Source organism: Prinia subflava, chromosome 12 (assembly GCF_021018805.1).
Source record: "Prinia subflava isolate CZ2003 ecotype Zambia chromosome 12, Cam_Psub_1.2, whole genome shotgun sequence".
NCBI classification, from domain to species: Eukaryota; Metazoa; Chordata; class Aves; order Passeriformes; family Cisticolidae; genus Prinia; species Prinia subflava.
In genome coordinates, this window is record NC_086258.1 from 7,007,099 (window position 1) to 7,034,262 (window position 27,164).

The following is a 27,164-nucleotide window of genomic DNA, read 5'->3' on the forward strand; positions in this document are numbered from 1 at the left end:
AAATACATAACCAAGCACTGCTACAAGTATTAATTATGGCAAACAAACCAAGCCAGTAAGTGTCAGCTTAGTCTCATTTCCTATGTCAACACTCACATCTTAAACAGCATTTTCCATCTCTGACTATGATCTTCACTCCATTTCACATCCAGCACTGCTGCTTAACCCAAAAACTTATCCATGCATCCAAGACCAGAACAAAATCAGGCATTTGCTGGACCCAACATCAAAATAAAGCTGCAAATAGAAAGAAACAGCTATTCTAACATCCAGTATCTCAGGACACTGCTTTGCTTCTCATAGGTAGCCTAGTTATTACCAACCTTACTTATTATTGTCCTGAAAGTGACTTTTAACAGTCTCCTCGTGTCTTAAAAACAAGCAGAATGCATTGAGACCTGCAGCACAGCACTCATTTTCCTTGTATTTGGTGAATGTTCTTTTGGAATGGCACCACAGCCCCAGAAGTCTCCTCCCCTGGCAGCCATGGGGCCGTTCATGCCATCAGTAATGCATGAACAATCAAAGGCAGAGGAAAATGCCCTTATCTCAGCTCATCAAAAATACAAGCAGGCAAGCCACCAAGGGGTCACAAATTAAAAATTAAATGCAGGCAGACCTAAAGTGTATTGACAGACCATCACTTCAAAACCATCCCTGTGAAGCAGCTGGAAACAAGAGACACATAATAAGAATCGAAGGCAGCCAGAAGAAGTAATGAAATAACTCTTATTCCAGAAGTGTATTTAGCAATGAAGAATTAAGCAGGAATAGAATGATGTGTGGTGGTAAAACCAGCAGCTCACACTCTCACACAAGCAACACATTTCCTGCAACTTAGCCAGTGTTTTTCTTTTCTTTTGTCTCTGTTGTCTCTGACTTCTGTTTTACAGCTAAAATACAAGGTACTGTTTTTCTTCTGCAACATTTAATTATGAATATGAGTGCACAGGATACTAAAACTTCCAGCTTTCTGAAATCAGAATCCGGGATTACAAAAAATTGCTCTTCAAAGCTCCATAACACTCTAAGTTAATAAAAAACTACATTAGAACAGCTCTGTAAAGCTATTTCATTACTGCATGAGTTTACTCTGATAATGACCTGAAGAAGTAATTAAATCCCTGAAGACACAACTGCTGGATAAGTTTATAAGTTTTCCTACTTTTGCTGAAAGTAGCAAATCAATTATTTTTTCCTCAGTGCCAATAATCTGCTGCGAACAGCAAGGAACACAAGCAAACATGAAATATTTTCTCAATTACTAAATCTCCTCTTAAAAATCTTTACTGTTCCCCATTTTCCAATCATACCAAATTTCTCTCAATGCCAAATTCTGCTGACTTTAAAAAACATTAACACATTTTTATTCGGACCTATTACGGTCTGAATATTACTGTGATATTCATACAAACATTATTGCAGTATCATATCCTAAATATGAATAATGTTAGAATGGTTGGCTCAATGTATAACAAGAATTTGCCTACAAAGTATCTGTGTACTCTCAAAGTTTTTCTGGCTCATGTATCATAATAAATAATTTAAAGAACTGTTTCTTTTAATGCTCTAAATATTTTCAGATTTATAATTCCTGCTTACTCCTGCTGTCTTGCATAAGGGTATTAAAAGCTACAACTCCAAACACACTTACACTAATAATATTGTAACAGAAATTAATCCATCTTTTTTATTTCTTAACAGCTTACAGTATTTCAAATGTAATTTTTAAAAAGCTTTTAAATACTTACTCATTGTAATACTTCTATAAAAAGTAATAGGCATGCTCAAAAAAATCAGGATGGGAACAGGCAACCTGAAACGTAACAGTCCTCAGAGGCCAGCAATAACTGCAATGCCACGTTTACTTATTTAAGAAAATTAGGTGAGGAAAGGAGTATTTTTGACCCACAAGTAGATTATTCAGAGTAGAAAAGGGAACATACCTATCCAAATCCTACATATATTCAATATACAGGTTTATGAAACTGAATTATGCTGTTGAGAAAGATTCTTTCAACAAAAACAATTAAAAATTTTAAAGACTGCATGAATATTATCTGCATTTTTCTTTAACACTGCTTAAAATTCAGTGCTGTATTTATGATAGGTAAACAGGAGGGATGTCAAAGCTGCTGAATACAAAGCTGCTTTTGAGACCATAGGCAGAAAATGGTAGGGGAAAGGCTTGAAGATTTCTGATGATGGCAACTTCCCTACAGGACTCTTTCCTAGAAATAGTTTGGAGGTGACATAAGCTGTTGATTCTCTGTTCTAATATCCCACTAAATTGTTTATTGCAAGGTGCAAGGACACAACATATTTTTAATTTATATCTACATAAGATGCTAAGTGTGGAAATACTTGAGAGTTAATACCCCCTTTGAGATCAGGGGCACACCTTGGTATCAGAGAAAAGTCTGCTCTTAATTAAAATATCATTTTATCCTTGAAAGTACCTTTAGGTACATATTACACTCCTCAATTCCAAAAAAAGCCAGCCCCAAACACTCAGAAATCTGCTGTATGGCTACATGCAATGGGAATACACAGCTACATCACCCAGATGTGTTTGTTACCTTGTTTGACCATTTGTAGGCCTGGAGAAGTTGGCTGTACAGGGGAGTCTTGTCCTGCACAGGGTCCAGGCTCAGGAGGCCACTGTTGTGCAAGGGGTGGTTCTCTGAGGGTTTCCCCACCAGGTTGCTCAAACGCTCCAGTTCCCTGGAGGAAGGAGAGGGGCATTTTTAGAGTCAGATCTGGGAATCGCAGATGTGCAATCCTCCAGGGACAGCAGCATGCACCAGCTCTATTTTAGTAGCTAAATGAGTTTTAAATATGTCCCAAATTTGATTTAAAACATAATCTCTCTTATTACCCAAACAATCTGAAGCAGGTTGTTGGTTGTTAAGCTCAGTTTTTCTTCAGAGAGAAAGAACAAGTCAAAAGTCTTTGAAAACAACCTGGAAAGAGTCAGACTATGGCAGGTTCTGTTCACAGCCCAGGGCACCTCCCGAGCAAAACAGCCCCTCAGGAACCACAGAATTCTGACTTCAGCACTGCCTGCAATACCAGAAGCAATTTTTCTAACCACTATGCAAGCAGATGCCCCATCATTTCATTAGATAACTCCAAATTAACATTGTCCTCATATAAATATACACAAGAACTGGCATTAGTCCTAAGCCTGGAGACAATACTGCAAAGGCTGTGACTACTCTAATTAAGTATCTACCTTCCAAGTTCTCAGGACAAGGAAGGATCTTCTGATTTCCAAGAGTAATTTGTATATCTGTAGTGTAAAGTACTCAAGTGAAGCATAACAAGCACCATATTCCCCTGAAAAAGATCCCTCACTGTGAAATGATCTATCATTGCTTCATATCTCATTTGTCAAACACAACATTTAATCATAACAAAAGTTAAGCAATTTTTCAAACTTGCATTAATCAACTGTAGAAGAAAGACTGGCCACTTTGCACAGATATAAAAAGCAGTTTTTCAAGTGACATGACTAATCAAGTGCTTTTCCTTCTGACTGCCCAGTGCTACACCCAAGTCTGAACTTCAGAACCTCCACTAAATTAAATGCAGCACTCAAAAGGCAGCTTATGAAAACATCTGCAAAGAAAAATCCAAAATATCTCAATTTACATTTAAGAGAGGTTACAAAAATAAACTCCCAACAATCAGGGAACCGACAGTTAAAAGACTTCCAGACTTCACTACCACAAAATTCTCCTTTATTAATCATCATTCCTTGAAGTTTCCATGGCCTACATTCTTTCCAAGCCTCTGATGCTGTGAACACTTGCAAATCTGCTTAATACTCCTTGACAAAAGAATACAATAAAACAAGTGTGACTAGGCATAATAACTGAGGATTTGCTGAACAAAGACACAAGTCAATATTTTCTCTACATAAAAGTCCACTGGTAATATTAACTTCAGCACACCTTGGAGTATTCCCTCACTACTTGAATAGGCCAGTTCATGGAATAGCCTGAGTTGGAAGGGACCCACAAGGATCCAAGCTCCTGAGTTATCTATTATGGTCTAGGAATGAGATTTTGGGGTTATACCTGATTACTCTTTAGGAGGTCAGGAAAGAGGGATGACCAAAGGAACAGCTCGTCTTCTGCAGAGGGAACTGTGAGGCCTCCTCAACTTGAAAAGTAAAAACCAAAGGGATACAACACCTACCCCTAGAGCTGGGTACAGCATCATTCATGATCAGGGTTATCCACCACCTTTCCCTACAGAAGAGAAGTGGCTAACAAATTACATTACCATGACCACAGCTAAAAATCAGCAAGGCCTTTTAATCAACAAAAAATAAATTCTCATCCCCAAGACCCTGAAGCAGAAGATGTTCTGGGAAGGGCTGGTTGAGTGGACACCTTTGGACACCTCCCTGGACAGTGCTGATGGCTCCAAGGAGGACACAGCCAAACCCAGCAACCCAGTGGTGGGATCAACATGGAAAATTATTGAGTCAATCAGGTTGGAAAACAACTTTATGATCGTTAAGTCCACCCTTAAACCTCACATTGCCAAGTTCACTAAAGCATGTCCCTTGGTGTACACTAAGTACTCAGTTCCTGTGTCTGTGTAGGGGTTCTCAACTTTAATACACAAAATTGCTGAATGAAACTGTGTGCCAGCCTCTCTCTTCTGCCCATAACTTTCCTCCAAGCCTTCAGCCTCAGCAGTTTGTCTCTATTACACAAAACACACCTGCTGATACTAAGCAACCACGCTTACCTGGGAAAACTTTCCAGCCTGACAAATTTTAGTAATAAAACGATCATTCCTGAACCTCTTAGATGATACTGAATAGTCTGCACCTAGGAAGTGTTCGAATTTTTAACAAAAAACTTCAAAATACAGAAAGAAATCTCCCTGCAGCCAAACACCTTCACCTTGTCAATGCAATTCCACCGAGAGGTCCTTCGTGAAAACAAAACGAGAACAAAAACCAGGTAAATATTATGAGCACGTTTAACTCTTTGGAGACTCCAGAGCAGAACACCACGAAGAGGTAACGCGCACGGTGCTGGGGGGATAAAACAGAGCATTTTCGCATTTATTTGCCTAAAACTTTCGTCTGGAGTGCAAACGGCCCCGCCGGGCGCTGAGAGGAGCCAGGACACCCCGGGACCCCCACCCTGCCCACAGGGGGAACCCCCGCCGGGGCCGCTGCTCACCCCAGGTCGCGGCTGACGGAGTGCAGGCTCTCCTGGAAGGCGGCCACGAAGCCCTTCTCGCGGCCCTCCAGGGTCTCCTTGTTGCGCATCCCATCCTTGAGGCAGTCGAAGACCCTGGTGACGCTGGAGCGCAGCGCCTGGATGGCGGCGATGGCCTGGGAAAACGCCTCCAGGTTCACGCCGGGGCTCAGCGCCCCGTCCGCCATCTTGGCCGGCGCCACCGGCGCCGCCCCGCAGCACGCTGGGAAATGTAGTCCTGCGGCCTGTGGGGGCCGGATGTTGGTGGCCACGAAGCGATTTTTTAGGAAACTTTTATCTTCTTTTCCTGGGCTGCTTACTCTTCAGTCACCGAGTCGGCAATGTTGGAAGAGCCCTGTGAAATCATGAGATTAGCTCAGTTGGATAGAGCGTGGTGCTACTAACACCAAGGTTGTGGGTTCATGTGTGGGTCATTGACTTGAGAGTTGGACTTGATGATCCTCGTGTGTCCCTTTCAGCTCGGAATATTGTGGGAATCTGTAAATCATCATTTCTAACCATCCACTCAGCACTGCTACCATAACCCCTACCCCTAAACCACATCATCCAGTGCATGTCCAGATACCTGGAATCACAAAATTACGGAATTATAGAATCACAAAATATCCTGAGTTGGAAGGGACCCAAGGATCATCAAGTCCAGCTCCTGGCCCTGCATGGACGCTCCAACAATCCCACCATGTCCCCTGTTATCCAAACACTCCTGGAGCCCTGGCACCCTTGGGACCGTGCCCATTCCCTGGGGAACCTGGTGAGTGCCCCACCACTCTCTGGGGAAGAACCTTTTCCTAAATCCAGTCTAAACATCCCCTGACACAGCTCCATATCATTCCTTCAGGTCCTGTCACTGAGAAACGATGAGTGCCTGCACCTCCATTTCCCCTTTTGTGGAAGCAGCAGACCACAATGAGATATTTGTATGTTCTTGGATGTTCTTTGGATCTGCAGGGTGTTTCCCAGGCATAGAACCAGAAATGAAACCGTTTGGAATGGGAAGCAAGGGCCCCAGTCCTGCTGCAATAAATGCTCTGAGATGGATGCGGGCGAGAGCACTTCCATCATCCTGGTGCTCCTGGGAATCGCAGATGTGCAATCTGACTGGGGTGACTGGGGTGACTGGGATGTGCAGGTCCCATGTTATAGTTCTGTCTTAGTGATGGAGCCACCTGGTCCAGTGAAAGGTGTTCCTGCCCGTGGCAGGGGTGAAATGAGATGATCCCTTCTAACCCAAACCAGCCTGTGATTCTGTGTTTCTATTTTTCAGTTGTGATTACTGCTAAAACAAGGTCCTCATTACCCAACCTTTGCAAAGCACTGCAAAGTTCAGGAGTGCTTTCACAGCAGTAAACAGTGCTGGTTTGATTTTGTAGGAGCTGCTTATGTTTCCTATGCCACTGCCAGCTCTTTTCACCCTCAAAGTGCAGCTAAAATAAATAGAGCTAAAGTAAATGAAGCACTGCACAGGCCAATAGTTGCTCCATACAGAATAAACTGCAGCACAGGGATGGGTCTTTTGTTTTCTCAGCTTCTAGAGTAAATAACAACCCCTTTCATAAAGGTGTTAATTAAATTCGGTAAACAAAATCCACACAGATCCTTTAGCTATGGGTGATTTTTTTTTTGTATGTAAAATGGAAATGAATACGACAAGGAACAGCTGAGGTGTCAGTGGCCAAGTGAAGCGAAGCTTCGCCCTCCACTCAGTGACACTTTTCTGTCTGTCAAATGATGGATTCTGAAAATTGTATCCAATCAATTAAATGTTCTCAGAACACCATGTGAGGTATTGGAAAGTGAAACCCTATTACTTAGCATGAAAAATGAGAAAATGAAAGGGCTGCGGTGCCTCTTCTCTTGAGCTTAGGGATGCTCTTCCATCCGAGCACTGGGGTAAAGCAAACCTGCAAGCAATACACTTAGTAAGGCAAATAGGAACAAGGTAGGAATAGTTCTTTGTGTTAAAAAATACTGAATCAAAGAACAGCAGCCAGAGGCAGAAAGGACAGGACTATTTCAGCCAGACCAGCAACCTAAACTGTTTATGGATCTGTAATGCTAGTTATTTTAAGCATAAAATACCTTTCTTTGGACTAAAATAGATTGGTCAAGAAGGCATTGTTTTATAAGGGAATACTTGGAGGCTGAGAGGTCATTCCTGCATATTATTTTTTTTTTCTTCCTATGAAGTTCAGACTCTCGGTGCACATTGCAGATGTCTGTAACTTATTTTATGTGTTACCACTTGGACATGGATGATTCTTTTCCATTTAATAGTTACTATTTTAAAACATATATTTTTACATGTCAACATTGAACTTATTTTAATTATCTCCAAGATCCCTATCATTGTGGCTCCCAAAAGCAAGGAGTTCTGATTTCACATCCTACCTGGAACATTAAAAAAGGTTTGACAGTTGTTTTACTATTTTTAAACAAATGACAAAACAGTGGCCTAAAAACAAACCCATAAATATATAAGGAATCATTTGGAACTTGCCCCTATAGAACAGAGTGCACCACATAGCTTTGCCTTAGAAACTCAAAGGAGGGCATTCACAATTTTTTGCTCCAGGGATCTGCTTTTTCTTGCATAAATGAGGAGCCAAGTCCTCCTGAACAGACAACAGGCAATTCAGAGCACTCAGAGCTCCACCAGCTCCGTGGGGAGTTAAGGCAGACGCAGCTTCAACACCTACAGATAATGGCTGAAGAAGAGAGCAGGAGCTCCTTTTCCTCTTGTTATTCCTCCTCCTGTTTTGCCACATCTAGAAGGAAAAGGCTGCATCATTTTGTGTGCTCATTTGTAGGGCATTGCCGTGCCCATGTTGCTCGTTTCTTTTAAGCAAAATTCCTTAACTGGCAGCTTGCCCAAGCCAAGGCAGTATGTTCACTTCATCTTCATTATAGGTGCATTGTAAGGGGGCATTATGGAGAGAAAATATGTGGAACAGGGATATCTCCAAGGTACTGATAAAAATCTTCTTGCCTTTAAATCATTAATAAAACATAAAAGCAAGAATCCAGCTGATGTTCAGAACGTCCAAAAATCTTATTATCTGACAGCTGTTGAGTGGGCTCCTGCAAAATTATCTGTGTGGCTCAATACAGGTAGGTTTCCACACCCAAGCAAGCAGCAGGACTGGTATCTTTTATCCTCTCCACCAGAAGTTGAAGGACCTGGTGATCTCCCACCCAAAATAATCACATTGAAGGCATAGGGGGTATATCCACACGGCACAACTTGGTGTCATGTGGAGAGGTGCAAACAGCAGCCCTGCCCACACTAATTAACCCTGTGTCTCAGCCTGGCTAATTAGCTGTGGCAGACCCCTGTGCTAACACGGTGATGCTCCAGCCAGCTCGGTTCTCCCCATCATTGCTGCTCCATACTGAGCAGAGACACTACGAGATGGGAGAGGGAAAACTGCTCTGAGCTGCCAGTTCTGGGTCTGTTCTGTGGCTAAAGAGAGAATTTCATTTTGGGTGCTGTCAGTCTCAGATCGTACATAAGCTCTGAAATCACTTGGAGAGAAGGGAGGGGTATGAAGTAACAATCCAGCCTGGCATCACATGCAGCAAAAGAAGCTCAGTTCCCTTCTCAAGCAGAAGCTTGGCTGGGGGAGTGTGTGATTAAGATGAACATTTCACAGCAAAGTATGTTACTCAAATTGCAGCTACTAAGAACCACGTGGGCTGTAATTAATCAGCAACATCAAAGCAAAGGGATGACTTCAGAATCCTTGCAGATGTACTGTAAACAATTTGTTAGGGAAGAAAGTGTCCAATTAGAAATGCGTTCTCATTTAAGAGAAATTAATTTTGTTGTCAGGAGAGACAATTAATGGCCACTATTGGGCTTCAAAGCAAGTGAAGATAATCTCTCACAAAACGGCCAAACAGGGCTCAATATTTGAAATAACTTATAACACAAGAAATTATCTTTATCTTCCTCTGACAAAGATAAATGCTGATATTTATTCTATGGCAAGCTGGACTGATATTCATCACCAGAACCTCTTCATTTCTTTATACTTCATTGCTACATTCTTGACAGCACTTCAGATAAATATAATAAACTGATTTTGTTGTTGTTGTTGTTCAAATAATTGTGATGCTCAGTAATGCAATTGGCAAGATGTTCTCGCTATTTTTACATTCCTATTAATTTCTTTCAGGTTTTCAGTCTTCAGTTAGCCACTGAGTTTACTACAAGATGCATTATTGAAATAGAAGAGAAGCTGAGGGGTTATCGACTCATGTTTGAGGCTTCTGCCAAGAGAAGGGAATGAGTCCTGCCTCCCTTTAGAGAAGGCTGAAATGGCAAGACATTTTCAGATATGGAGGAGACTTGCTCTTCAGTGCTATTTCTTTCCTATTGTTCCCTGAATCAGAATCCCCCACTATATCCAACAATAGTGAGCAAAAATCTTATCTGAACACTCCTGCCAGAAGAAACAGCGAAATAATGAACTGAGCTGACAATGATGTAGTTATCATCAGATTTCCTGTGGGATGAATAGAGTTAGCTTCCTATTGTTTCATGCTCTCGGGCGACCAGGCTCACATTCAAAAGGATCTTCTCCCACATCATGGTGGATGGAAAACAGACCTGGAGGCCTCCCTGTCCCCTTAGGGGCTCTCTGTAACTGTAGGAACTCCAATTTTCAAGTGGCTGTTCAGTAATCCAGGGTGTTTTCTTTCAGTTTATGGTTATAAAATGTCCCCATGGCACACAGAGAATCCAGATTTGTCTGCAGAACCACCAAGGGCTGGCTGGACTTTGACTCTTCGATTCCCCCTTGCCTGATGAAACTGGCACTCTTGATATCAGTTTTAAGAAAATTGAAAGAGATCTGCTATTGTGTTGTGCTGCTTCTGGAACTTGGTTCCTTGGAGATGTCAACTTGACACCTTATTCCAGCACCGAATTTACATGAGAAGTGTAAAGCAAAATACAAAAAGTAAACCATACCCAGCAAGGCTCATGGTGTTATTTTATGCATGAGGAATTCTGTCCCAAAATATGTCAAATTTTACTTGCAAAAATAAAAGGCTGCTGTTTTATTCTGTATGTGTGCAATCTGCAGAGAACTCAGTTGCTTCTTTTCTTTAAACATTCAGTGATCAAATGGGGAATCTGCTGTAAAACCGAATGGGAAGAAAGTACCATTATTTAAAGGCTACAGAACTGCTTAAAATTAGAGCTGTGAAGGCACCAAAAAATACCAGAAATCACAGATGGTTTGCAGATAATTTCACATTGCATTTAGTCCACTCAACATCTAAAAAAAACCCCTATGCTTTTGCCTTGCTTTTCAGTCTATCTGTTGATGCCTGCTCAAAACGTACTGTCTTTAAATTGGGGTTTGAGTCGTGCTCTGTTGCCTGACACAGTCACATCCCAGTCATTTTGAAAAATCTGCACAAATATGTATTTTTAAATGATGTCGTTAAAATTTAATATATTCTGCATATTTGCAACATCACAACTATCCTGAGCAGGTTAAATAAGACATTAGCAGGGATGAAATAGTAGCAAGAACAGGCAAGTAGCTCTGCAATATGCAAGTGGCTGAGACAGAATGACCCAGTTGTTTCTTCTTGTCTATACTGATGATTCTGCAGTATTAGAGTCAGTTAAACATTGTTTTCCCCACCCAAAGACTGCAGGATCAGGCTTTTACATAATTCTGGGATATTTGTGTATTCTATAATTTAACTAGTTAAAGCCTATTTTTTTTTAAAATGCCTGGGCCGTATTTTCAAATGCTCTCTCTTTTCCCCTGGGTTTTGCTTCTGATCCTGGCTTGCTTTGGGGAAAATTCCGCTTCCATTATCATGAAAGATCAGGATTTGGCACAATCATTCCAGCCTCACTGCCTAGCAGCAGTCAGCAGAATTTGTTGAATACATAATGCTCCATTCTCCTCCTTACCAGGTTCTTGCAGAGGGATTTTGCAGCAGGCGAGGGGAAGCTCAGAGCGTGAGGGTCCTTCAATATCTACTTGAGACATCCAGAGCTCTTCATTGCACAGGCACAGGGAAGTTTTAGATGGCACTGTACCCGCCGTTAAGAGAGTAAATATGATGAAGTTCATGGTACAGTATATGGCATTTCTTCTTGCCAGGAGCAAACTCTCACCTACAGCCTGGAATAGCCAAGGCTGCTTTTCCCCTGGCTCGTTAAAAAGCCTGGCATGGTAAAAATCCCTGAGACAAGTTCAGCGAGTTCTCAAGTCCCTGATTAGTAAATATTATTTGTGCAAAGTGCAATCTCAGGACAATCAGGCCTGACACGAACCGGATTTGGGCATGTGTTTGGCAATCCTCAGCTTTATTCTTTCTAAATACAAATGCAGCATGCCAATCAGCAATCCTCTAACTCCTGAGCTTAGCTTTCCCCGTTCCACCAGCCACTTGCCAAGAGTCATTTGCTCCAGTACTTCACACAAAAGCCAAGCTACTTCTCATAACTCTCCATCCTAATTAAGCTACTTGCTGGCTTTTATAATCACCTCTCCATACACCAATCAATCTCAGCAGGATTTTTAACAGATGAAACTTGGCTGATTTCCCCTTAAAGCACCAAGCATCCTGAAACAATAAGGTTGGGGTTTTTACTCTTTACTGCTTTTCTGGCAGGCCCTTTTTCTTTTCCACATGTCAAAAGGGAAGGCCAACAACAAAAATAAATATAGTCAAGTATGTTTGAGGCTGAATGAGGACATGGAAAGCTCCTGTTTTCCAGACAAGTCAAGCAGTTCTAGCAGCTGCACAGACCAGGATTTTCTTCAAGCTATTCCACACTCACTGTTGTTCATCAGCCCATCAAAGAGGACAGCCACCCAAACTTTTAAACAGATATCCAGGCAAAACAGGCAGAATAAAGCAAAGTTCTGGGATATTCAGAACTTTAGCATTTCAGAAATTCAGTACTTCATCTTGACCTTTACTCAGGAGAGCAGCTTGAACTAAACTTGGAGTACATACAAAGGGAGTTTTCAATCAATAAGCCCTTCTGCAGCACTGCTGCCTGCTTCAAGACCCTCCTCTGGAATCTGCAGGGCATCTAAACAGAGCTCAGTTCACAGAGTCTACAACCAAGAGAGCATTCCCTCTGGAGGGGGCGTTGTGTGGAACACACAGATCTGAACAGTGCACAGAGCATCCCTGGACTGGATTTACCCAGAAGCTTCTGACCCCTCAGACACTGTTATGGAAAACATCCCACATGAAGGGAAAATAAAAGTTAACCAATTTGATGTCAACGACAGCAGAGTGTTCTGTGCTGTCTCATAATAAAAGGGACATCAACACTTGGAGATAGCAGAGGCGCCAGATGATGTGGAAACAAACTGGCTTCAAACAAAAACCTGGCTTCCTTTTGTCGGGACAGAACTGGAGCAGATGCCCTCACTGTGGGGCCACAGAGCTTCCAGCACCCTCAGCCAGGGTCAGCCCTTTCGGGTCTTGCCCCACCAAGAGCAGCAACCCCAAAAACCACACGCAGGACTGTGCTCTGTCGGTGCCAGCCTGCTGCCACACTTCTGTGCCAGCTGACAGTGTCCACAGGGTTGGGATGTGTGGCGTGGGCAGTGGATGCAGAATGGATTGGATTGTTTCCAAAGGCTATTATCTGAAAAAGACTTTGCTTTATGCTTGGGCCAATATGGTAAACTGCATCCAGTTAGCTCAGGGAAAGGTCAGACATATTTTAAAGCAAAGAAAGGCCATCTCTGGCAGGTGTATCCAATTCAGAGAGATATATTATCCCCAGAGGAACATGAGAAAAAAAATATCCTTATTTATTTTATTTCTGCATATTCCACTTAGAGTTACCCTGGTGCATTCATGATATGGAATTGAACAATGTTTTCAAGCAGAATCCAGCCAGTCTTTCCTAAAATGAGACATAGTTTGTCTAAACAGACAATCACTTACTGGAATTTGCAGATCTAATTCCGTACTTCAGTATTTAAGGCCTCCAAAAAAAGTGACATCCATCTCCCCTCCTATAAAAAAAAAGAAAAAAAGAAAGATTTTCCTTCTATCTAGAGATTATTTAGTGCTCTGTTATTGACACTGCTTCTATTGAAAGATTTAAAGATAAAAATGCAGTGTATTCAAGTAGTGATCATTTTTCATCGTCACTTAGTGACAGAACAGCCTGTAGTCAATTCCAACAGATTTATCTTTTCTGCTATTGATCCTGTGTGGGGCTGAGCTGTGCACAGGGACTTTGCTGTGGTGCTTCAGAGCTGCAGCAAGAAATGCAAAAGAGAGGTGCCAAGCAGTCTTGTTTTCATTGTCAAGGTGTTTAATTATTTCCCTGTAAGTGCTGAGATGGGCTGCTAGAAGATAATTTGTGTATAGACACATGGCACTTCCTGATGGACAAAGGGAACAGCCCAGAAATGCTATTTCCCCATGCAGCTCAGACTACAAGGTGTTCCAGAGCTGGGTTCAAGATATTGGATGTAAATCAAAACTTCAGGTACCGGAGAGACAGATGTTTTGTGAAAAGTAGGAACTGCCAGTGAGGTCCCTAAAGCAAAACTCCCATGACCTCCCGTGGTGAAGATGCTCTTTTGTGCTCTCATGAGGATTCCCATCACATCATGGAGAGAGTCTTTCTGCTTTTTGAAGCCCAAGGAGAGTGGAAAGTATTATCCTGAGACTTTGGAGCACTCCAGCCTCCAAAGTTCCATGACCAATTTTTATACTTAAAACTCAGAAATTAATTCTGGTCGCCTTCTGAGTCTAGAGTGAAGCTGAAGGGGAAAATAACAACAAAACATTTAGATGCAAGGTAAAACCTGCATCTTCTCAAACAGTTCAGTGCTGGATCCCAGACTCTTTACTATTTTAAACAGAGCCAGATTTCTATAATGCTCCTCTTCACTTAAGCCAAACACATCGGTAAATGCTGATACAGAGGCTGTGAATTTGATGGCTGAATAATGTTTGAATCCTTCAGAGACCAAGAAAGCTTTCTCCAGAAGCTGTCATGCAGCTCCTGATGGATCACCGCTCACAAACCATAAAGGCACTTAATGCTGGGAGCAGGCAGAACCAGATCTCCAGCTTCCTACAGAAGCTGCTGCTCTGGTATGGAGCTGAAAAGTGCTTTTGGGCTTATTTCCCTTACCATGACTGAAATGTGACCCAGACACCTTTAAAGTCCCTGTACATCAGGCGTAGTTTTTAAATATAAGCTGGAAAAGGGACACACAAAGAACTTAAGTGAATGAACAAACAATGGTTCCTCTGCCATTTGCAGCTTGTTCATCCTGCTGATGCCATTTATGCACAGTTCCCACTGTGACTTTGGGTCTGTTTTTTAGATATTTCCCACAGGGGTTAGGAAATGGAGACACAAGCACTGGCTTGAGCAAGGAGAGCTGTTCTAGTCCTTGTGGCTGTGGATACCCAGCAGATTAATTCAGACAACAGCAAAACCCCCAGACATTGCAACTGCAGGAACTACATCAAGATGAAAATCACAGATTGTATTCTGGAGGCAGTGACTTAACCAAAGCCAAGCAAACTATAAAAATAAAACACATATACAGGTTCACCTCATGTATGGGCTTGACAATGTTCTAGCCTTTCTATCCCTTGTTAGCCATGAGCTTCTGAGGTTAATTTTCTAATCACTTCTGTGTTCTTCTACAGAGACCTAACCTTGCATTCCTCTGCACTTTGGCTGCCTTATCATTTCCTGATCCAAACCCTTTTGATTAATCATCTCTGAACAGGTTTATCAGTCTGTTCTGAAGCACACAGGAACATACATGTTCAGCAGATATTTCCTCCATAATTGCTACACTGTTTTGGAGAACTGTTCCAAACTGTGCCAGCTAACTCTTGCTATTTGCAGACATAGGAGATGGGATTCTAAGCCATAAGCATTTGCCAAGGTAGCTATATGGGTATACTAGCAAAAGGATATTTCTCCTACTGTATAGCTCATTCCTGCTCTTCAAATAAACTGTACGAGTAGAAAGACTTGCACTGCCTCAGCAGAAGGGTTTTGTTGATAGATAATTTCACCTCTTTCATTGCAAACCAATGTAGCAGTGATAATGCAGCTTTTGACCAGAGTGAGTTTCCTCCTCAGTATTCACAGCTGCCAGAGGAGGAATATGATCATTGTCTTAAAGAATAAAATGTGGCTTCATTTTGTTTCCCCCAAATAACCTGCACCTTAGATCCATTCTGAATTCTTTCTCTTGCAAGGCTTTCCCGCACAGAGAACAACATTAAACAAATTAGCAAATTACTCCCTCTGCAAGAGCCAGGTCATATTTCATCATTAGAGAAGGAGTCTGATTTTAGTTGGGTGAAAATAAATCCACAGTAACACCATTTGCTATCATTCATGTCTCAACATTTCCCCTCAAAATAGTTTCATTTTGTTATATTTAATGCTTCAGCATTACATCTTAAAATAATGCCAATAATTACAAATCTCACTGTTTTATTTTAGGCACTGTTCTCCTGAAGTGACAGAAGCACACAGATTGAAAATGTTGCTGAAAGATTGCTGGAAGAGAGGAAAAACACGTCCAAGCTTTGCCTAAGTGGTAAAAAGGAAAGAGATGCTCTTTGGACACAGGAGGAGATAAAAAAAGTTTGTAATCTTCGTCATTTGCTTAAAGGCTGAAGAGGATTTTGGGACAGCAAACGGAAGCACTGCAGTGTCGTGGGTTCGTGGTGCAATATTTTGGTCCTTGTGGGATGTTACACTGCAATATTGAAATGAAGGATCATCCTCTGAAGTCTGCAATCTGGTGCCCCTCTCTGGCTGTCATACCCAATTCTAGGCAGAAGAAACCCAATAAGGGATATTGATCAAACTGTCTGATGTGTCAGTTAAAAAATAGCCCTTCATATGTAAATAAAAAACTATGCAGAGCGAAAAAGAAATAAATTCAAAACCCTCCTCTTCTTCAAGTTATTAAAGCTCTTTCTGTTGCTATACAATGAGAATCTTTGTATAAGTTTTATGAGCTCTATCACTGATCTATTCATTTTCTAATGCCTGAAAAATTACAGCTCTTCTGCCTATTGAATGAAAAAGCAAAGCCTTTTACAAGCCTATTAGGAAAACAATATTTACAACAAAGCACCAAGGAAAACTCTCCCATTAAATTTTACAGCAATTTCCTTGGAAGAGTCCTTTCCACTGAGAACAGCTGGACTTAATTGCAGATGAGCTGACTGAAGGAAGTACATCTGATTGCAGATGTAATAAAATTCATGCTTGACACCTTAATTTTTTAAAATATATATTGGCCACTATCAAATCACTGCATTTGCTGGTTTGCAGGCTGAATCTATCAAAGTTTTGGCAGGAGAATAGACAGGGAACGGAAAAGCTTGTGGAGGCCTTCAAAGCTTGGTGCTTTAGACACAGCTTTTTAATGCTATTGATTCCTAACAATCAATATTTTTTTTCAATAAGAAGGTCTCATATTACCCCTTTTCCCAACCACCCTTCACAATGAACTTAGTTAGGATGAAAAAGCACTTAATGGCTTTCTTTTGAGATTTTTTTTTCCATGTTCATTGCAGTCTCTTCTGCCTTACAAAGTTCACCTTGCTCAACCCTTCTGGTTGATGCTACATGGTTTTGGAGTGGTTGACCAGATGTTTTCCAGCCTAACAACCTGCCATGAGGTTAAGTTTTGACCCAGAAGAGCTAATTTCCTTCAAATAAAAGACATTGCAACCACATCAACCTCTAGCCTTTAAGGTTATTTGCTTAGAATCTACCATAAAATCAAAGAGCTTGTTCTTATTCCTCATCTCTGTTGAAATTCTGCGGATAATTTAATTCTCAATGAGTTTCACCAACTAGGTTTTTAGGTACCTTTATACCATTAAATCTGAACCAAAGCATTTATTTCTGTTAGGAGTTTTTCACAGTGACTTTTCAAAAAAAAGAGAGAGTTGGTCATCTCCTGTTGTGCATCATGAGGGTGTGGAAACTGCTCAGAGAGAGAATGGGGGAGCAGGAACTCTCCTTGCTGCCACTTGAGATTGCCCAGGAACTGTTGCATTGCTGACTAATTGCAGGCAAATTGCTTCTGCTGGAATATATTGAGTGAACAGCAGCAGCAGTGCTTGCCTGGAGAGCAGAAAGTTTAACAAGGATGGAACAAACACTAAATGCTGCCTGAATCCTCCTGCAGTGGGGGTACATAACCCCTTCCCTCTTCAGTCTGTGACTGGGAGTGTGGGATCCCCCTCCCATTTGTCCAGTTCCATTTTCTGCTGCAGAAAGTATTGGGGTACTCCTCCAATTCTTTCCTGTCTCCTGACCTAACAGGATTATTCCTGGATAGAAACATACATTTCTGTGAACGGAAAATAGTTTTATTTCATCCCTGTGTTGTGAGCTGAAGCTGATAATCAGGACTCATTACAAACAGAGGCTGCTTCTCATGCCTGGGGGCTTTTTGTTTGCAGAGTAACACTGCGTGGGCATCCCAACACTTCAAAACCAACCTGCTGCTCCTCAGGTACCTAGCATGCCACTAATAAGAACTTCATGAATGTTGCAGAATCTATAATAAGAAACTTAATTTTTTTTAAAGGAGTAGCATTCACCGCTTGTTTCTGTAAGTGGCTGTTTAACCAGCCTTGCCAAACATTGCAGATGTACACACAACTGCATTTTAATCAACCACAAAAACACTCTGTAGCATAAATAGTTAGGCAGCTATGCCCACAAGAGCACAGGTAAGTGGGCTAGTAAATATTTAATCAACTATTGTTGCATGGGATAGTAAACATGAATATTTAGTATAATATTTACTTACATTTATATCCCATGTTTAGAATAATATTATGTTTAAGGACAAGTATACATTCAGATGTTTGGTCTGGTAAGACTACTTGTAGACACCTGATTAGGCAAGTTATTTAAATACTGCCATGATGCAGGCAAGAAAGGAAAGGATGAGTTTATAAGATACAGACACAGGCACACAGCTTTATACATATTTTGTTTTCTTTATGGGGTAATTGCACTGTGACAAATAAATACCATGTACACATCAGAATCTCTTTGCAAGGTGGTGGTTGTTGGGTTTTTAACATCAGCCTTGTCACCTGGCAGGGAATGACCTTGGGAGGCTGCATTACAAAATGCTGGACTGGCACGAGGGCAGTTTTCCAATGAACACAGCATGAAGTGCAAATATCACTCCCCCAAGGCACAGCCCCAAGCACAGACAGACCTCGTGCCTTTCTTAGAGAGTAAAATGCAGGGGTTGGTGATTCTTTAGAGATGTGCAGGATCCAATCACTCCAAAAGAAAAGACTCCTTACCAAAAGCCCTGGGAATGCACCAGCTCCCTGGCAGGGCTGCAATTCATCCTCCATCAGGCTGGCTTTTGCCTCCATCCTGAAATAGAGGTGGCATCCAGCTTCACACATTAATATTTACTGCAGCTTGCAGTGCAGCAATAGTCCTATCTCAGAGCTGACTCTATTATAGAAAAGACCTGCATTATAGCAAGAGGTGGCCCTTTAGAGGGATTTGGGTTTTCTGCCTGATAACATATTCTGGACTACTCAGTCTCTATATACATTGAAAATTTCCTGTTACAGCCACCTTGTATTCATGATGACAGACAGCCTTTCTCTTCAGCTGGGGCCTTCTGAAAGAGCTCCTTCAGGTCTTCTTTTATTTATGAACTAAATGAGACCTCTTGTAAAATATATATCTGTAAGTGGATGTGCAGGCTTGGGTACTGGTTAGTGCCATTTATATTGGACCCCTGACCAAAGCCACGTCGTCAGCTTGACCAGAATATTTTGTGCCAAGGTAGAGAAGTCATCTGAGGACCAGTAAAGCAGTAAAAAGCATTTAATCACTATTTCATGGTCTTACAGATGGCCCATGTTATTCAGGACTGGTTTCACAACCGTGACCTCAGCGAGATGTGGCGTGGCAGTGGGTCTGCTCTTAGGGGATACAAGTTGTCTGTTGTACAAACAACATTGTCACTGCTGATATCTCTGCCAGAAGGACCTGTGTGCAGCACTGGGGTTTGTTGCTTTTTTCCTTAGCATGCACTGCCTTTTTAGCAATATGCCTGCTGAATATTAACCACCCTAACGATCCCAGCGCAGCTCCACAGCTCTGCTGCTGCCTTTAGTTCTGGCTGAAGTGATTTTCTGCTTTTGTAGCAGTTTCAGTAGAGGGGCCAAGGACTGGCAGAACTACAGCAGCTGAGCAACCTTCCTCCTCTTCACAGGCAGCTCACAGCCAGGCACCAGTGCTGACGCACAGGGCAAAGAGATGCTCTGTCCTCTCAGGCTTTTCTGACAAGGGCATGTGGTGGTAGGACAAGGGGGAATGGCTTTAAACTGGAAGAGAGTGGGTTTAGATTAGATATTAGGAGGAAATTCTTCCCCATGAGGGTGGTGAGGCCCTGGCACAGGTTGCCCAGAGAAGCTGTGGCTGCCCCAGACCTGGAAGTGTCCAAGGCCAGGTTGGAGCAGCCTGGTTGAGTGGAAGATGTCCTTGCCCATGGCAGGGGGTTGGCATGAGATGATCTTTCAATTCGTCCTTTCAATTGATGATCTTTTGGGTTGGTTCCTTCCAACCCAAATCGCTCTGTGACCATGACTCTATGACTTACACACCCTCCTCTGGTCGCAGCTGGACTGGCTGATGTGGTGGCTGTGTTTGGGTGCCCCTCACTGCTCTCCCCTCTGTCTCCCAGCCTGGATGGGTCACTGGGGTGAGAGCATCCAGGGGAACTGACCCAGACAAGACCCTCCCGAAACAGGGGCTGCTCTCTCTCTGACCTGCTCCCCACCTCTCTGCAGGCACACTTCATTTTTCATTGACTGCCTGGTAGCATTGTGCCTGACTTCATTGAGAGGCTTTTAAAATCTTCAGTTTTGCTATTAGTATTGATTAGCTTTGTCCTCTTAGCAGGCTATTCTTTTTTTTCCTGTGTGTGTCTCCTGCTTGTTGCATCATCAGGTTCTGTATTGCTCTTTAGGGTCCTTTCCATGGATTTATAAGTGTGAATACAGCTGGGGACAGCTCTGGGAAGAGATGCTAATCTTCTGAACAACCCCCCTCCAGGCCATCTTTCAGTGTGTAGGAGACAATTCAAAATGAGAAAGAGGACTAACAATCTGGTCATTGCATCTGGGCAAAAGGGAAAAAAAAAAGGAGAAGAAAAAGAGAAAAGAGGGAGAGTTGCACTTCTCAAGGGAGAGAATGAGTATTCAGTAACTTAGTGAGCCAATGCACCAACTTCATTCCTGCAGCCATGGGTTCTGAGCTTAAAAATACAGGAGTAGTAATTAATAGTTTGCACTTACATAGCATTTTTGCAGATTAACCTCGCCACCAAAATTTCACCTAAATCTAAATGCAGCCATTTCTGGAGTGGAAAATAGTGGGAGTTTAATAATGCATAGAAACACCATGCAAGAAATCAAGTCAGGAATACTATACAGATATAAAAATGCAGGGACAACGTTCATAGTGAGAGAACTCAGCTACTCAGGCTGAAATTGCTTTGTCCTGTCCAGCTAATAACCTGCCTTACAAAGCTGTTGCTGAATTGTTAAAATATTATAAGTAGATGTTACAAGTACACTTCAGTTCCATATCTCATCTCACAGCCAGCATCTCCCCGAGCATGGTGCCCCCAATCAAATCCCCCTGCACTAATCTGATATTTATTCTGAGGAAACAGAGCTTCTGAGCCACCCAAACAATGTTTTGCAGCACAGAAGGTTTCCATTGACATCTGTCCTCCAGCCACTGACCCAGCACTCGTGTAAGCTGTGAGAACAGCAAATATCACTTTGCAAGGTGGTGCGGGTGCAGCCCATTGATTAGGTGGCCTCATCCTCATCCTCTGGGAATGCATCCATTGCACAGTTTAGCTTGGATGTCAGAGAGGTACTGCAGGTGAGAGAGCTGCCTCAGAAACTGATGGTAGTTATTCTGCTTTCCCTATTGCTAGAAAGTCTTCTTTGCCATCTCTGTTCTTCATTCGATGTCCCCAGTCCTCAGCATTGGTTGGGTTGGTTGCTTGTCCAATGGGAAGGGGATCAGGAGTCCTTTTTAGCCTCTTCCTTGGGTGCTTGTGCCTGGGGTTTGATGTTGAGCTGCCTCATCCCCGTGTGTTACTGCAGACCATGAGCTCTCCAGCAGCACACACCTCATCCCCTGCTGCGTGGAGAAGTCCTGTGACATCTGGATCTGGAGATGTTGCTGATGTGCAGCGAGTTCAGCTCATGGAAGAGGGAGAAAATACTCCTTAGGGGGGTGTTCACTCATTAGCTGACCCCAGGTATTCCTTAATTGGACTCTGCTTCCCTCAAAATTCTCTCTTGAGGGTTGAGCTCTAATCAAATTAATTTGTCTCTTGGCCGGTGAGGAATAACAGTAAATCTGAAGTCCCTGAAGGCGTATGGAAATTGGCCCACATGAACCATATTATTTTTAAATATGAAGGAGAAAACAGATTTGCAAGGGAAGTTTCATAGCTGGAAAAATAAGCTGTAACAGAGAGCACAGCAAAAGGGAGAAAGTAACCAGGAGAATACTGCAACACAGCTGGAACACAAGGTTTTGTCTGAGAAAAGCATTTTCTTTTATTTTACCAGAAAGGCACTTCACTCTGAAAATGAAATCCAGACAGGATGTTACTGAAGGTCCACATCTTATTTTCAATAAATGATGAACCTTCATGTCCCATGAAATATGAAAGTATAAAGCTGCATTTCTATTATAGTCAGCAAAGGTAGGGGTTTTTTGTTCCCTTTTGTTTCAATATATTCATTATCAAAGGTGTAGTGCCCTTGAGAAGCTGAGACAGTTGCTTGTATTGCTGTGCAAGGAATTTGAGAGACTTGGTAAAGTTTTTATGAACAGTGATGCAGAGATGTGTGGTGTGTCTTTCAAGACCCCTGATCCATCCATCCCGAGCTGACACTTCCACTGTAAAGAGACATCCTTGTCAAAGCACTTACATATTGCATATACAATGAGATAGCCCTTCATTTCTAGCACACCAGTTGCAGGGGGTAGAATTTAAAGAAGAAAAGCTCCAGATCTCTTATTTCACATTCTTGTGGCTCCAAGCATGGAAATCACATTGCCAATAATGAAAGGTCAGTACCTCAATGCACAGTTCGTGAGAGGGCATGAAAATATTTTGGTGAAAAAGCAGCTGTTCTTCAGAATTTGCCAGTGTGCTACAAATCTGAGGGGTGTGGAGGGACAATGCTTGTTTGGGATGCAGGTTATCCCTGCACATCCTTTATTTTGTCCTGCAGTGTGGAGTGACACTGGAAAACAAACCCACCTGCATGTACCATGCCTGCAACAAAAAAGAGAGGGAAAACTATCTCAAATGGCTGCTTTCTGAAAGTCAGTAAGAAAAACAAGATACAGTTCAGCCCTTACATACACAACAATGGCCTTATGATTTGTCTGTGCCTTTTACATCTCTTACTTCCACTATGATTTTATTTTAATAACACTTTTCTACCTTCTCCCTGTCCTTTAGACACACTGGTTGCTATTTCATATAATATTTCCATTTTTTAATTTATATGATACCCTCATACAGGGTTCAAAATCAGGGAGAATTACTTATCTTCTCAAAAAGTAACAACAGTTGCTATTAACCAGATTTTGGTCTCTGCAGTGCCATTGGGAAAAGGTGGCTCGAGTGACTCCAGTTGTAACCCAGGAACTGAAGCAACCAGAAGTCATTGCCTAAATTGACAGGAGCCTTCTCCTCTGGCTGTGTATTTCCAAGGAAAGAGCAGGCACAGTCATGCTGGGTATTAAAGGAGATCCATTTTATGCCAGTTTTTGTCTGTGACAATCTCATCAGCAGCCATAGAAAATGATATGAAAAGTCTGAAGATGGATGTTAACAATTCATTTCCTAAATTTCCATGGTTAATATAAACTTAATAACTTCCACGTCCTACCAGCTTGATTGTGCCTGCTGGAGTTCACTGCTTAAATAGTTCTCCCTGTAATGAAAATGTACCAGGGGCATCCTCTGGACCAGCTTGTTCACTGCCAGGAACTCGGATGATTTCCTAGAATGATGATTGAGGCAGGTTTTTTACAAATCCCTGCAAGTTCAGCTCCTGTGAAAAGAGTTTTCTGAGGAGCAACTCAGGGGCACAGCACGTTTGGAGGCAAGCAGGAGCTGAAGATTCCCCTCTGCCTCTATGGGAATGGTGCATTTCCCAAGGCATCTCTCAGAGCAGCAGGAATCCTGCACGACATCAGCTCAGTCTTACCCAGGGAGGCTCCAAAGGCTGCTCCAGCAGCTGGAAATCTTCAGAGGTGCTTTATAAATATGTGCAGGTGCCACATCCTGGTCCACCAAGGAATTTTCCTGCATCTGTTCCACAGAGAGATCTGTGCAAGTCTGAAGGTCACAGCTCGGAGAAGTCCTTGTGCTAAGTGACCTCAGCTGGCTGGGATGTGGTCCTGGGTAATGTCTAATGGGTTTCGGATGACTCAGGTTTTTCTCCTTTGTCCTTCCTTCTCCTTGCCCAGCATTTTGCTAGTTAGTGGTTGTGCAGCAACAGCTGCAAAGTACCCTTTAAAGGCAAATTATTATTATTAACATCGCTTTGCCAAATTGGCACAAAGGAGTGAACAAGGAGTCACGGAGTGGTTTGTGTTGGGAAGGACCTTAATGATCATCCAATTCCATGGGCAGGAACACATTCTTCCAAGCATCATTCTTCCAAGCAGCCTGCTCGCTGCATCCTCTAACAGAGCACTCATTTTTAACTCCACACGCCTTTTTTATCCCAGGAGAGGCTGACAGGCAGGAGCTGGGCTGGCTGCAGCCCCGGCCAGCCCCGCTCCGCTCCCCCGGCGCTGCAGGAGCGCCCAGGGAAAGCTGCGGGAGCGAGCGATGCTCTGCTATGTGGCAGCTCCGGAGGTGCCAAGCGAAGCTAATGCTCCAGAGCGATACTAGAGGGCACTGTAAACCTGGCAGTTTTTGCCTTCCGAATGGGACGAAGCAAAAAATTGAAGTGTTTGCTATTTGCGGTCGTCAAAGCTCTCCTGGTATTTAGTGCAAAATTAGTGCTAACCCCCGGCTCCTGAGCAAATTAATTTGTGGAATTACATTCTGCTGTCGTAGATCCCTCTTACAGTCCGGGGTTCTTATTCATTGCCAGGCCCTGAACTGTTGCATCCACTGCTGGAGGGGCTCCTCTCCCAGTAAATGGGCAGGCTTGGGGGAAAGGGGAGCAAAAATCATTATGAGAACTCAGCAACTTTTTTTTTTTTAAGCTATCACTTAGCAGTAATGCGTTCATTAATTGGCAGCCAGACCACTGCCTGGCTTCATTTAAAACCTGATGGTTTCCTTTCATTGTGGTAGCAAAGGTTTCATCCTGCAGCTTCCGTACATGCCAACATCATTTTTTTTCCGCGTGCCTGATTAAGGATGCACTCCTATCAGAGAGAAGGAGAGTTCCTGCACTGCGATAAAACAAAATTGTTTTTAAAAGAGTCTTTTAAAACATATTTAAAAATAGGAACATGTTACTCTAAATTAAACACTCCAATCAATGTGATCGATAGATTAATGGGTTTCAGTACCTGTCTCCTCAGACAGTCCTCATACACCCATCACTGTAATTTATAATTCAGTGTTCAACTTAAATTAGTAAAATTTAAACTGAAACAACAACGGGCTGACAAGTAAACAAGACTTCCCAATTTAAATGTAAAATGTTTACCCAATATGCAGAATCAAGCTCTCGGCTCTTGCAATATCACTGCCACACAAAATAAACACAGAGCCACAGGGAAAAAGAGGAAAAGGCATCTTGAGAGGTCACCTAGTCCACCTCCTTCCCCCAGGGCAGGATCAACCCTACCTAAATTGGTCTTGACAAGAGAGTTTCTCTAACCTATTCATCCCTGGAGGTTTTAAAGGAAACTCCAGAGGCTCCTCAGATGGTCTATTCTGGGTGTCAGCTATTCTTATAGATGCAACATTTCCCCCAAAGTCTAACCCAAATTACTTTTACTGCAGTCTAATCCCACTAATTCTGTCTGTGAGCAACAGTTCATTACTTTTGTAGCATCCTTTATATTTGGGGAGATTTTAACTGTATCTTCATCAGCCTTAAGCAATGGAGGACAGTTCTTTTCCACTTGGGAGGTTTGTTTTCTAAACTGTTTTTTTCATTTTCTGTATTTCTCTGGAAGTCCGATGACAAAACTGCTCCTCCCCAACACTCAGCAGAGATGGGAGCAATGTACCACACCACACTCTCTTTATGTATAGCAGTGTCAGCTTTGCTTTGCTCACACCAGGGCACCACAGTTGGCTCAGGGTTCATTTCTAGCCCATGGTATTGTCCCTTTCTCTTAGAAATGCTGCCTGTGCAGCCATTTCTGGACACACATTTCAATAGTTTCCATACATTCAGCTTTGCTCTCGACCCTGTAGAACATCAATCTCTTCTTTCCAGCCCGTTCCTTCAGTTTGAGATTTTTGAATCTTTCTCTTGTTCTCTGAGAGCACTTACAGCCCCTCTCAGCTTGGTATTGTCAACAACTGCAATATGCCTCCTCCATATTCCACTACCCAAGTCACTAATGAAAACACTGAGTAATGCCAGAGCTGCACAGACCCCTCCAGCATCGTACTCAAGCCATCCTTCCACTTGGACAGCAAACAGCAAACAGTTTTCAGTGTGTTTCCAGCTGCTGTGGTACCTCACAGCATTTCTCCCCGTCCATATTCCCCCACCTCTCTCCTGGAACACGCCAGGAGTCAGAGTCAAAAGCCTGACTGCAGTCAAGCTGCAGCTCCTCCCCTCAGGGACCTGCTGCCCTGCCACAGGAAAATTAGATTGGTTTGACATGATTTATCCTTGACAAAACCACAGCTTGTGGGGCTACTGCATCCCTCATGCCAGTGCCATGGATCTAGCCAGCAAAATTCTGTCCCCTTGGAAGTAAAGGACAAAACTCCCTCAATCCAGGGACTTCACCACATCCAGACCCCACCCAGCCCCCAGAGGCAGTGGAAATACCATCACATTACTGCTCATTTTGGTCAGCAAGGGTTTATTTCCACTGAGAGCTGCAGAGACAGAACATAATCAGGGATATCACAGCTGGCTTTGAGCTTTGAACCCTCCCGAGTACCATCAGCTTGTGGACACACAGCCCCTCCCCAAACTGCTGCTACCTCATTTCCTTGGGACAGTTCAGTAGAGGTGGGAGGAGGTACAATTTACACTCTGAAGGGAGCTGCAAGGAGGTATAAATTACTCAAGCATGAGCTACCTAAGATTCACTTAAAATTCACTCTGAATTTGGCACCAGAAAATGTAGGAGATAATCAAGTTTTCCTTTTTGAGATCTTGTGTATTTAAAACCTGCTGTGTTTAATTTTTGCAGTCACAACAATGCTCATTCATAAATATTTCCTAATGTTTGGTCCTATTAGTATGTACAGCGTGGTGTTTGATTAATGGACTAGAACAATGCGATCAAATATATTTTGGGCTCCAGAATACCACTTTGTAATGCCTAATATTTGATGAGATATTACAGATAGGCTTGTCTTCTGACTAGAAGCGATTGCGCTGGAATTCTGAGAAACCCAGATACAGATCTTGGATAAGATCTGAATTTCAAGCGAGTCCTAATTACAGAGCACACTGGACCAAAGCTCGAGGTCTGCACATTTCCAGCGCTGGATTCTTCACAGCTCAGATGCAAATGTTGTTTCTTAGCCCTCTCTCTCAGGAATTCATAACATATTCATCAACTTGTAGTACCTAAGAGCCCTGTCCGACTGTATTTGGAAGACCTTAATTTGACTCCGGCAGGAGTTTAACAATATTAATAACTAATATTAA

General features: G+C 42.5%; 1 protein-coding gene across 1 annotated transcript in view; it reads right to left on the reverse strand.

Annotated features, from left to right (window-relative positions):
- Window positions 1-5,446, reverse strand: part of MED27 (mediator complex subunit 27) — an 87,009-nt gene extending 81,563 nt beyond the window's left edge. Inside the window, exons 1-2 of the mRNA XM_063409391.1 lie at window positions 5,208-5,446; window positions 2,580-2,724 (exon numbers count right to left, since the gene is read on the reverse strand). Of these exons, the coding sequence (XP_063265461.1) occupies window positions 2,580-2,724; window positions 5,208-5,413 (351 nt within the window). The 5' untranslated portion in view covers window positions 5,414-5,446. The remainder of the gene's footprint in view (window positions 1-2,579; window positions 2,725-5,207) is intronic.
- Between the last annotated feature and the right edge of the window lie 21,718 nt (window positions 5,447-27,164).